Source organism: Rattus norvegicus, chromosome 3 (genome assembly GCF_021556685.1).
Source record: "Rattus norvegicus strain SHRSP/BbbUtx chromosome 3, alternate assembly SHRSP_T2T, whole genome shotgun sequence".
NCBI lineage: Eukaryota > Metazoa > Chordata > Mammalia > Rodentia > Muridae > Rattus > Rattus norvegicus.
This window is the reverse complement of record NC_141536.1, coordinates 112927449-112939632: the sequence shown is the minus strand read 5'-3', so window position 1 is coordinate 112939632 and position 12184 is coordinate 112927449. Positions and strand designations below refer to the sequence as shown.

Below are 12184 nucleotides of genomic sequence, written 5' to 3'. Positions count from 1 at the left end.
TCCTTCCTCCAGTTGACAGGGTCATGTAGTGTGACTCCGTCACACAGCTGATGAGGCCAATGTAGCTTTCAGACTTCACCTGTTCTCTCTCCCTCCTTCCCCGCGGCACCTCAAACATAACAGCCTGTCTGCTTGTTCCCTCAGGTCTTCTGTGCCTGTTGCTTCCTTAGAGAAGCCTTCTCCAACCACTCCACATAAAGGCTCTGCCTTCAACCCCAGCAGTCACTGTCCCTTCCAGCCTCTGTCTGCAACACTTATCACAAGCAATCAAATTATTTTTTAATCATCACTAATCTCTTTGCCCACAGAAATGCTGGTGGCCATTCAAGGAGAAGAAAGTGCACTGGAAAATTCCAGGAGGCTGGCAGATCCCAGCCATATTGTTTCTGGGAGGATTCAAAGTCCCCTCCCCCTTCCAAGCCAAGACAACTTATTCCTCATTTCTATATAAATCATCCCACTTCCTCTTATGTCCAAGACTGAACAGTATTTGTCTCTTCCATTTATTGGGCCCTTGATGCTTTTTTTATTTAAAATAAAACGGGCTCTGGAAGGGGTTTTGGCAATTAGTGAGTAAATGCTGACGTCGTCGTCGACAGGAAGTGCCTCAGCCATGCTCTGTGCAAGCTCCTGGCCAGGCCAGGCAGGTTCCACTGCCATCTGTGATCCACTCTAGCTGCTGGGTTTAAACTTTCTGACTGGGTGTGGCATGAGCCTGGTAAGCCACAGGCGCCAAGTGCCTAATTACATTTCCCTGGCTAGCTGCGTGCAGGGCTGTGTCATCGTCAGAGTGAGCTAACGTGGGTCATTTGATTCCCCTCCAATTTCCCTTTCAATTCTCCAAGGTCAGTGTGGGACCTCCCTGGGAAGGACTCTAGCATCCCCATTGTTGCACAATTACAGGGAGGTCTGGAGATTTTGAGAGAGGCTCTCTCTACACTTCTGTCTTAGCCAAGTTTATAAACTGGCCTTTCTTTGGTCTTTATTTCCCCTAATTGCCCAAAATAAATATGGCAGCTCAAGAGGAGCTTTCCAGGTGATTCTCCCAGCCCACCTCCCCCAGCAGAACTCTCAAGGTCAAGACCCTCTTTTGGCTCTCTCCAGAACAGAACTCCATTAGGTTCCTAAGGGTTTCTGAAACACATAAAATGCCAATGTCAGAGAAAAGCTGCCTGAGGGTTCTAACCAGCTAACACTGACACTGGCTCCAGATGGAATTCTGAGCCCCAGAAGGCCAGGTCTCACAGCACCCGCAGGCCTGCAGGAAGAACATGGGGGCTCTGTATCATGAGCACTGGGGTCCTCATATAGGAAGGACCCGTGTAAGGTATGAGACTACGGCCTTTTTGTAATTGAAAGAGCATTCCCTGGTGGCATGTCTTGGCTCCCACATGGCCCTCTCAGCTCACCGGCAGATGTCCACTAGCTGATCCAATTCCGGGCAGCTGCACTCATACATGTCCCGGCAGCTTCTGTGGCTCTGGTTCATCAGCTCGCCCAGCAGCTGGACGGCGTTGTCTGGTGCTGCTTCGCACACCTGCTTGAACTGCAGCACACGTGCAGCCTCACTGTACACATGCTTGGCCCGCTGGTAGAGCTTGAAGGTGAGTTCTGAAGAAGGAGAAACATGGGGAAAGAGATAAGAAAGGGTTACAGGACTACACAGTACCAAGAAAGACCGTGTGTGTGTGTGTGTGTGTGTGTGTGTGTGTGTGTCTAAAACATATAATTTTAATGCCTTCCATTTCTGTCTTCACTGTCAGTACCTAGGGTTTTCAGTAGGTCTCTATTTCACTGAGTTTGTTACTGATAAAAACCATCTACTGGTAAATCAATTTCACTTTTTTCTGAATATTGATCTAAGATCTTCCTCTTTCACTCAACACACCCAGTCTCACACACACACACACACACACACACACACACACACACACACACACGCACACACACGCACACACTCGTACACCAAACCTTTCCAAGGCTCAGGATAGGCGGCAGTATGAAGATGTCAGCTGCTTTAAAGGCACAACCTCATATCACTTACAGCAGCTTGGAGAGATGAGAAGAACTATTAACAGATGGCAGAGAACCCTGCCCATGGGTGGAAGAACAGGCCACGGCTGTCCCACCTAATGCCCTGTTCTCTCCAGTGTGCCTCACCAGAAAAGCCTCCTGGAGATGCAGTTCAGTAATAATGTTTATAGAAAGGTATCCCAGTACACGAGCAGACTTGTTGGGGAGGAGATGGGAGACAGAACTTAATGTGAAGATATGAAAATTCATTATATACATGTATGGAACTGTCAAATAGTTGTAGAGAAACAGATAAGCACAACTTTTTCTATGCATATGTAATTTTATTTATATTTAATATACAGCTATATGTTACAGTATTATTTATCATAGCCAAAATATAAACACTCTAAATAGCTAATAAGGGAAAACCTTCTGAAAAAACATAAATGCTACATTCATTTAAAAAAACCACTGTGGCTATTAAAACTCAAATACTTGGACAATTTGCTACACAGAGGGAAATGACAACACAATAGCCTGTGTATAACTGGCACTAACACACATGCACATGTATGTGCATGCTGCCTACGGAAACATGCTGACTATATGTCAACAGTGCTCATCTCTGAGACCTATCACAGACAAACGTATTACCCTCTGGGGACGGCTCTGATCTGCAGCATCCTCAACGCCTGTCAGCTGCAGCAACCCAAACCTATCCGCGCGCACCGGCTGCATCCTGTTTGGCTCATTCCTGGGGCCTTCCTGAGGCTGTGAAACACTCGGACTCATGTGGGAGGTTGGTGCGGTTCGTGAGTCTCAGGTGAACTGCTAGGAAAGAGCCAGGGACGTGAGTGGGAGGCCACCAGCTGTGACAACCATCTGTGCCTCAATTTCCTACCTCTGTGGGCTCTATTTCCTGGTCTCGGAAATGAGATTTACTTCTCAGGAGTTTCTGGCTCTGTCCTTTGATAACTGGGAGAGAAACTTCCTCTCTGCATGACCTTTCCATGTCCCTGAAAGCTGCCCCAGTGTGGGGAGGACTTCTGTGACCGCTGCTTCTGTCTGTACCCTGAGTTCCCAGTCCCACAGGTGGACCAGTAGGGATCACAAGAGAGGGTTCCTTGCTGTCTAAAAGCTGAGGGATGGGAGAAAATCAGCAAGAAATGAGAGGGAAGAGAGGAAGCACAAAGATTTATCCCTTGGCTGTTACATAATATCTTTGCCTTGGTCACACCTTCCTTTAACCTGCATTTGAGTCAACACTGACAGTGTGCTCCTGTCAGTTACTGCTCAGTCCACAGCCATTTTCTCACTGTTTACCAAGTCCATGCTCAATCCCAGTGGGACCCCTTCCTTCAGCCAAACTGCCCCATCTGTAGTTGCTCTAACAGTCTTTGCTTCTGGATATACTCATTCATCACAGACAGAACCGCTTTTTGCCCTCTCTCTCTATGTCAAAGCGTTACCTCATTCTGAAGGCTCGGATTACGTTTTACATCATCCTTGGGGCCAGGGGGCTTGGCTGGAAAGAATTTGTACCATGCTCACAGGCCATGTGCTCATCGTGGTTAATTCTCAGAGCTCTCTGCAAAGGTTTCGCAGAGTCTCGAAGTCAGACCTTGAATTTCTTAGCTCCATGCACCCACAAAGCAATGCTCACTCCATATCACCTCAACTGTGCCTTTCAGGGCAGAGTCCGGTGGGTTAGGGTTAATTAAAGGAAATTGGGACTTTTCGAAATCAAACTGCTTTCGTGTGCTTTGTGTAAGAGAAGGAAGCGAAGGAGCTGCTGTTGACCGTTTAACTGTATTGAGACAGAGGAAAGGGGCAAGCAGTGGGGTTCCCTTTATTACAGAATCTGTAACTGCTGACACCTAGTGTGGTTGAAAATAAAAGAGAGAGAGGGAGAGAGAGAAGCCACTGGTTAAATATAAGTGGGGAGACACAAAACATGTTTTGTTCCGTTGGTAGTCAGGTCATATGAGTCGCCCACACTATGCTATCAATTTGCCGACTCTACAGTCAGCACCACAGAAATAGGAAATGGTTTATTCTAGGACAGTGTCAAAACATCCCAAGGAGTCAGGGGAATCTTTACCAACAAAACCCTGGCAGATAGCCTCTGCAGAAACACATCATTTGGAGAAATAGCAAGGGGAATGTTGGCAGCCACATCTCCAAATCAGAAAGGAAAAGGTAAAGCAAACAGACACGTCATGGTCTGAAAGAGAAAGGTTTCCCATTGGCTCATGCGATGGGACTCAGTGTCCAGGTGGTGGTGCTACCTGGAGGATTGATTCTTATGAAATCCTGAGGAAGGGAACTCCATCCCTGGGGCAGGCTTTGGGAACTCACAGCCTTGTCCACTTCAGCTACTTCTCTGCTTCCTGTGCAGAGAAAAGCTGAGCAACTGTCATGGACACTCTAACCCATAAGCCAAAATGAACTCTTCTCTAAGCTGTCTTTGGCCATGGTGTTTTAACACAGCCACAAAAAAGGAGCTGATGCAGGTGGTCCCAAGACAGTGCCAATTGCTTTCTTCAGACATGTTTAATACAACACGAGTTGTAGAGTGTATATCATGAAAGGAAAGAAAATGGCGTTGGCAACTGTACTTCAATATTATTATACTTCATAAAGCATGAAGTTAGAAGGCAGTGTACATGTGTACTTATGAGTACACACACATGTATGTATGTATGTATGTATGTATGTATGTATGTATATATGTTATGTATGTAACAATGATTAATAGAAAAGGAGGCCATGAATTCGAAAAAGAACAAGGTTGGGTATATAGGACAGTTTGAGGGTAGGAAATAGAAGGGGAAATTATGCAACTATATTATAATTCCAAAGTTTTTTAAAATAAAAATAGGAAAAAATACAAATAAAAATAAAACAAAAATTGGGGTCGAAACAAAAACTTTAGAATACTAACTTTAAGGTTCCATATGTTTCAGTTTTACTTTTGAATGACGTCACCTCCCACAGTCGTAGAATCACCCCCTTATCCCATAGCTAAAGAACCCCGAGTTTCCAGGCCCATTGCACTCTACAGCTGTATCAAGGGAGACCATGAAACCACACCTCTGTGAATGCAGAGCATGCTGACTGGGTGACAGGTCCCTGCATCCTGCTGCAGTGTGAAAACATTAAATGTCAGTAGGATAGGCCCATGCAGATAGCACAGTGGACAACACACCAGCGCAAGTTACCACCTTCCTTATCCTTGTCAACTGCTATCCTGATGAAGTATTACAGATAGATTATACATGACCTAAATTTTTCTCCTTACCTATTTAACTATAACCCTTCGTAAAATAAGGATCTACTGCCTTATCAACCTAACACAATTACCCTGGCTTCCCTAAGGTCTTGGGTAGCCAGTCCTTGGTTCAGTTTTTCCAGGTGTCCCCATTTAAATTCCAGTTGGTTTTCAAACAAAAGTCACCATTCCAGAAGAGATCTGACTCTCCCTCCCTAAGCCGTGGTATGGCCTCTGGTAGGTTACTCATCCGCCATATGCAAATAGACAGCGCTAATTGGTCTCAGTGAGTTATACTAAGGGGAGGGGCTACAAAGTTGGAAGAAGAATGTGATTGGGTACAGTGGGAGGAGTTGGAGAGGGAAAGAGAAGAGAGAGGCAGATAAGTTTAAAATCCTTGCAAGAAATTCTCCAAGAATAAATGCATAGTTTTAAAACCTCACTCACAATTCAGTCATTCTTCCTAGAGTGTGATAGCTGTGCATATCTCAGGGGCGCATCCTTAAGAAAACTCAGTGTACTCCACTAGGAAGACTCCATTTTCTACTTTCCTGTCTAACAACACACTCCATTAGCATTAGACATTTTCCTTGAGTGAATGTTCTTGACGTAAAAGCATCCAGAGAGGTTTTCTTTATTAAACACTCAGATGCTTTCACTGTGATAAGAAACAGTCAAGAGAGCAAGTGCCACACACTACTACACCCCGAAGCCCTGGCCGCTACTGTGTCTCCTGGGCAATTGTCAGCAGCAAGCCCTCTCAGTGGGAGTGTCTAACAGGCCTTCTGCTGGGCCTCTGAAGGAGTGTGTGTGTGTGTGTGTGTGTGAGTGTGTGAGTGTGTGTGTGTGTGTGTGTGTGTGCACACGTGTGTGACCTGCCATAGCTCCTGTCCCTCAACAGCAGTAACTCAGACAGCAAGGGAGAGGGGCAGAGGGCATCTGTTTTCACTCACAGCATTATGATCAAGCCTAAGGCTCCAGCAGATTCACAGACCACCCTACAGGAGGGAAGCAGTTCTTTGTTGGCTGGGTGTCACAGCTGCCCTCTGGTATATGTTCATTGAGCTCTTGTGTGCAGATACCAAAACATGGGCGAGCATCTGCCGTGCTGTCAGTTAGCCATCTGTCCATGGCTCTCATAACCCTTACAGGAGAAAGAGAGCCACCTCTTACTGTGTTCATGCCTTCAAGCTCTGACAGTCGGTACGGCTCCTGCACCATTCAACACCTTTACTCCCAGAAGAAAACCAGGTTTCTGAGCATGGTAACCACCTTGGTCTTAGAACAGTTTACCTCAGACAGTTATGAGAGCGAGCTCTGAAGTCCCCAGCACCCACTCTGACATCTCAGAACTGCAGACAAGTATCTCATCTAGTGACTGATGAGCTTTCATACGCATGATAAATCGCTAGCTTTGAATGCACCGTCCAACTTTCTCTCTGTCCTCCATTTCCATAGAGCACGGGCCTCATCTCTTTCCTTGTCGAGATGAGGCCTCCTTTGTGATCTTCACAGTCTGGTCCCTTTTTGTCACTCACCTCAGGGACCATCACAGCTTCAAGGACAACTTCCCTCAGCTCCAGGATGGAGCAGTTCCTCCCGACAAGCACTGTGCTCTTCACTCCGCTGTATTCTCAGGCCCGCCCGTCCGTCCCCCTCTGGGCTGCCCCGCTGGCCCGTGTGATCACTGATCCATACGACTTCCCTCAGCACAGCTCTCCCTTTCCATATCCCCACTTGTTGGCCAGGTAGTGGAGGATTTAGTGCATGGTTGGAGCTTCAGAAGTGTTGACTAAATCTGTTTGCTGCTCATCCTTTTCACAGAACTGCCATTGAAAACAGACTGAATAAACACTTACAGAACGGTTACCACAGGGAGCACATTGAGGATCCACCACTCACCTCTCCAGTGAGTTGGGGGAATTTGTGGCCATACTGTGTAGAGGCAGCCAGTCAACTTGATCTCCAACGCTGAGCCCTATCATGACAGATGACCATGGTGGCTTATGTCATACTTGGGGTCATAAATGTGCAGTTTATAAAGCAAATTGTGTTTTTTAAAAAGGAAACAGAAAGTAAATAATGTAACTAAACTTTGTCTTTTTAAAGTAATCTTCGTAGTAAAGGCATGTCGCCTACTTTCTGCCTTTAAAAGGCGTACGGTTGTGGGGAGGAGGGTTTGCCCAGTGGTTAGAGCACTTGCTGCTCTTCCAGAGCTGGTTGCATCGCAGCACTCATGCTGGGCAGCTCGGAAGTGTTGCAACTCCAGTTCCAGAGGATCTGATGCCATTTTCTGGCCTTCACAGGAACTGTACACACAGAGAGACAAACACACACACACACACACACACACACACACACACACACACACACACAGATACAATATCTCTCTTCTTCTTCTACTTCTACTTCTTCTTCTGCTGCTGCTTCCTCCTCTTCTTCCTCCTCTTCCTCCTCCTCTCCTTCTCTCCCTCCTTCCCCCACCCCTCTCTTTCTGTGTCTCTGTGTCTCTGTCCCTCTCTCTTTAAAAACTAAATACGAAGTCTTTAAATGGCTGAGTGTGTAGCCTGGGAAAGGAGGCCAGCACTGCCAGGCACTATAAGGAGGCACCTCACCCATAGAGTTTCCCTATTTTGAGGACACAACAACTCAGGCCACCCTGACAGCAATACTAACACAGGACTAGGACTCCACTCCAGGAGGTCACTCACATTTTTTGATATTAACATCCTCTGCAGAACCTCATACACAGACTTGAAGATTAACCCTTGGGCCTCAGCTGCCATGGTTTTCTTGGCCCTCACAATATAATTTAAACTGAGAAATTTACACAAAAATCAATATTTCTGCTTTACTTTGGAAAAATTAGGTGTTTGTCTGCCCTGGACCTGCTGCCTACATAGTAACCACTGTCTGGAGCTCAGAAGGCAACCTCAAGGCGGCAGTCTGACGCATATCCAGTGGCTGGGCGTGTGGAATGAAGTGTGCATGCCCTCTCTCTACAAGAAAGGAAGTATCAGAAACGTGGTACCCGTCTCCCCACCCTTTACACGGGCTTGTGTGTGACCCTCTGCATCTGTGATTCAGGTCAGAGGGAAGAATAAGCAAGCCTCCTCCTTGGGTTCTCATGACAGAGCAGGCTAACTGTTACAATTAAATGTCACCACCCACCCGCGGATCCCGGCCCGCAGCAGCTCTCTGCTCCCAGACCCGGTGAGAGAGAGACCCAACCGCCTGGTCAGGTGGGCACTCCTGAGGCTGCAGAGCGGAAGAGACCACCAACACTGCTCACCCCTGCCCACATCCCTGGCCCAAGAGGAAACTGTATAAGGCCTCTGGCCTCCCGTGGGGGAGGGCCCAGGAGCGGCAGGACCCCTGCCAGAGACACCGCCGGACCCTGAAGGAAACAGACCGGATAAACAGTTCTCTGCACCCAAATCCCGTGGGAGGGAGAGCTAAACCTTCAGAGAGGCAGACAAGCCTGGGAAACCAGAAGAGACTGCTCCCTGCACACACATCTCGGACACCAGAGGAAAAAGCCAAAGACCATCTGGAACCCTGGTGCACTGAAGCTCCCGGAAACGGCGGCACAGGTCTTCCTGGTTGCTGCCGCTGCAGAGAGCCCCTGGGCAGCACCCCACGAGCGAACTTGAGCCTCGGGACCACAGGTAAGACCAAATTTTCTGCTGCAAGAAAGCTGCCTGGTGAACTCAAGACACAGGCCCACAGGAACAGCTGAAGACCTGTAGAGAGGAAAAACTACACGCCCGAAAGCAGAACACTCTGTCCCCATAACTGACTGAAAGAGAGGAAAACAGGTCTACAGCACTCCTGACACACAGGCTTATAGGACAGTCTAGCCACTGTCAGAAATAGCAGAACAAAGTAACACTAGAGATAATCTGATGGCGAGAGGCAAGCGCAGGAACCCAAGCAACAGAAACCAAGACTACATGCCATCATCGGAGCCCAATTCTCCCACCAAAACAAACATGGAATATCCAAACACACCAGAAAAGCAAGATCTAGTTTCAAAATCATATTTGATCATGATGCTGGAGGACTTCAGGAAAGACCTGAACACACTTAGGGAAGCACAGGAAAACATTAATAAACAAGTAAAAGCCTACATAGAGGAATCGCAAAAATCCCTGAAAGAATTCCAGGAAAACACAATCAAACAGTTGAAGGAATTAAAAATGGAAATAGAAGCAATCAAGAAAGAACACATGGAAACAACCCTGGATATAGAAAACCAAAAGAAGAGACAAGGAGCTGTAGATACAAGCTTCACCAACAGAATACAAGAGATGGAAGAGAGAATCTCAGGAGCAGAAGATTCCATAGAAATCATTGACTCAACTGTCAAAGATAATGTAAAGCGGAAAAAGCTACTGGTCCAAAACATACAGGAAATCCAGGACTCAATGAGAAGATCAAACCTAAGGATAATAGGTATAGAAGAGAGTGAAGACTCCCAGCTCAAAGGACCAGTAAATATCTTCAACAAAATCATAGAAGAAAACTTCCCTAACCTAAAAAAAGAGATACCCACAGACATACAGGAAGCCTACAGAACTCCAAATAGATTGGACCAGAAAAGAAACACCTCCCGTCACATAATTGTCAAAACACCAAACGCACAAAATAAAGAAAGAATATTAAAAGCAGTAAGGGAAAAAGGTCAAGTAACATATAAAGGGAGACCTATCAGAATCACACCAGACTTCTCGCCAGAAACTATGAAGGCCAGAAGATCCTGGACTGATGTTATACAGACCCTAAGAGAACACAAATGCCAGCCCAGATTACTGTATCCAGCAAAACTCTCAATTAACATTGATGGAGAAACCAAGATATTCCATGACAAAACCAAATTTACACAATATCTTTCTACAAATCCAGCACTACAAAGGATAATAAATGGTAAAGCCCAACATAAGGAGGCAAGCTATACCCTAGAAGAAGCAAGAAACTAATCGTCTTGGCAACAAAACAAAGAGAATGAAAGCACACAAACATAACCTCACATCAAATATGAATATAACGGGAAGCAATAATCACTATTCCTTAATATCTCTCAATATCAATGGCCTCAACTCCCCAATAAAAAGACATAGATTAACAAACTGGATACGCAACGAGGACCCTGCATTCTGCTGCCTACAGGAAACACACCTCAGAGACAAAGACAGACACTACCTCAGAGTGAAAGGCTGGAAAACAACTTTCCAAGCAAATGGTCAGAAGAAGCAAGCTGGAGTAGCCATTCTAATATCAAATAAAATCAATTTCCAACTAAAAGTCATCAAAAAAGATAAGGAAGGACACTTCATATTCATCAAAGGAAAAATCCACCAAGATGAACTCTCAATCCTAAATATCTATGCCCCAAATGCAAGGGCGCCTACATACGTAAAAGAAACCTTACTAAAGCTCAAAACACACATTGCACCTCACACAATAATAGTGGGAGATTTCAACACCCCACTCTCATCAATGGACAGATCATGGAAACAGAAATTAAACAGTGATGTCGACAGACTAAGAGAAGTCATGAGCCAAATGGACTTAATGGATATTTATAGAACATTCTATCCTAAAGCAAAAGGATATACCTTCTTCTCAGCTCCTCATGGTACTTTCTCCAAAATTGACCATATAATTGGTCAAAAAACGGGCCTCAACAGGTACAGAAAGATAGAAATAATCCCATGCGTGCTATCGGACCACCACGGCCTAAAACTGGTCTTCAATAACAATCAAGGAAGAATGCCCACATATACTTGGAAATTGAACAATGCTCTACTCAATGATAACCTGGTCAAGGAAGAAATAAAGAAAGAAATTAAAAACTTTTTAGAATTTAATGAAAATGAAGATACAACATACTCAAACTTATGGGACACAATGAAAGCTGTGCTAAGAGGAAAACTCATAGCGCTGAGTGCCTGCAGAAAGAAACAGGAAAGAGCATATGTCAGCAGCTTGACAGCACACCTAAAAGCTCTAGAACAAAAAGAAGCAAATACACCCAGGAGGAGTAGAAGGCAGGAAATAATCAAACTCAGAGCTGAAATCAACCAAGTAGAAACAAAAAGGACCATAGAAAGAATCAACAGAACCAAAAGTTGGTTCTTTGAGAAAATCAACAAGATAGATAAACCCTTAGCCAGACTAACGAGAGGACACAGAGAGTGTGTCCAAATTAACAAAATCAGAAATGAAAAGGGAGACATAACTACAGATTCGGAGGAAATTCAAAAAATCATCAGATCTTACTATAAAAACCTATATTCAACAAAATTTGAAAATCTTCAGGAAATGGACAATTTCCTAGACAGATACCAGGTATCGAAGTTAAATCAGGAACAGATAAACCAGTTAAACAACCCCATAACTCCTAAGGAAATAGAAGCAGTCATTAAAGGTCTCCCAACCAAAAAGAGCCCAGGTCCAGACGGGTTTAGTGCAGAATTCTATCAAACCTTCATAGAAGACCTCATACCAATATTATCCAAACTATTCCACAAAATTGAAACAGATGGAGCCCTACCGAATTCCTTCTACGAAGCCACAATTACTCTTATACCTAAACCACACAAAGACACAACAAAGAAAGAGAACTTCAGACCAATTTCCCTTATGAATATCGACGCAAAAATACTCAATAAAATTCTGGCAAACCGAATTCAAGAGCACATCAAAACAATCATCCACCATGATCAAGTAGGCTTCATCCCAGGCATGCAGGGATGGTTTAATATACGGAAAACCATCAACGTGATCCATTATATAAACAAACTGAAAGAACAGAACCACATGATCATTTCATTAGATGCTGAGAAAGCATTTGACAAAATTCAACACCCCTTCATGATAAAAGTCCTGGAAAGA

General features: G+C 45.0%; 1 protein-coding gene across 29 annotated transcripts in view; it reads right to left on the bottom strand.

The window, feature by feature from the left end:
• Galk2 (galactokinase 2) overlaps nucleotides 1–12184 on the bottom strand; it is a 142166-nt gene that overhangs the window by 15884 nt on the left and 114098 nt on the right. For all 29 annotated transcript variants that reach the window (XR_015682757.1, XR_015682759.1, XR_015682758.1 and 26 more), the window contains 1 exon segment: nucleotides 1410–1611. Coding sequence is in view for 19 of the 29 variants with exons in the window: in XM_087650939.1 (XP_087507065.1) it covers nucleotides 1410–1611 (202 nt within the window). In the remaining 10 variants the exon portion in view is untranslated.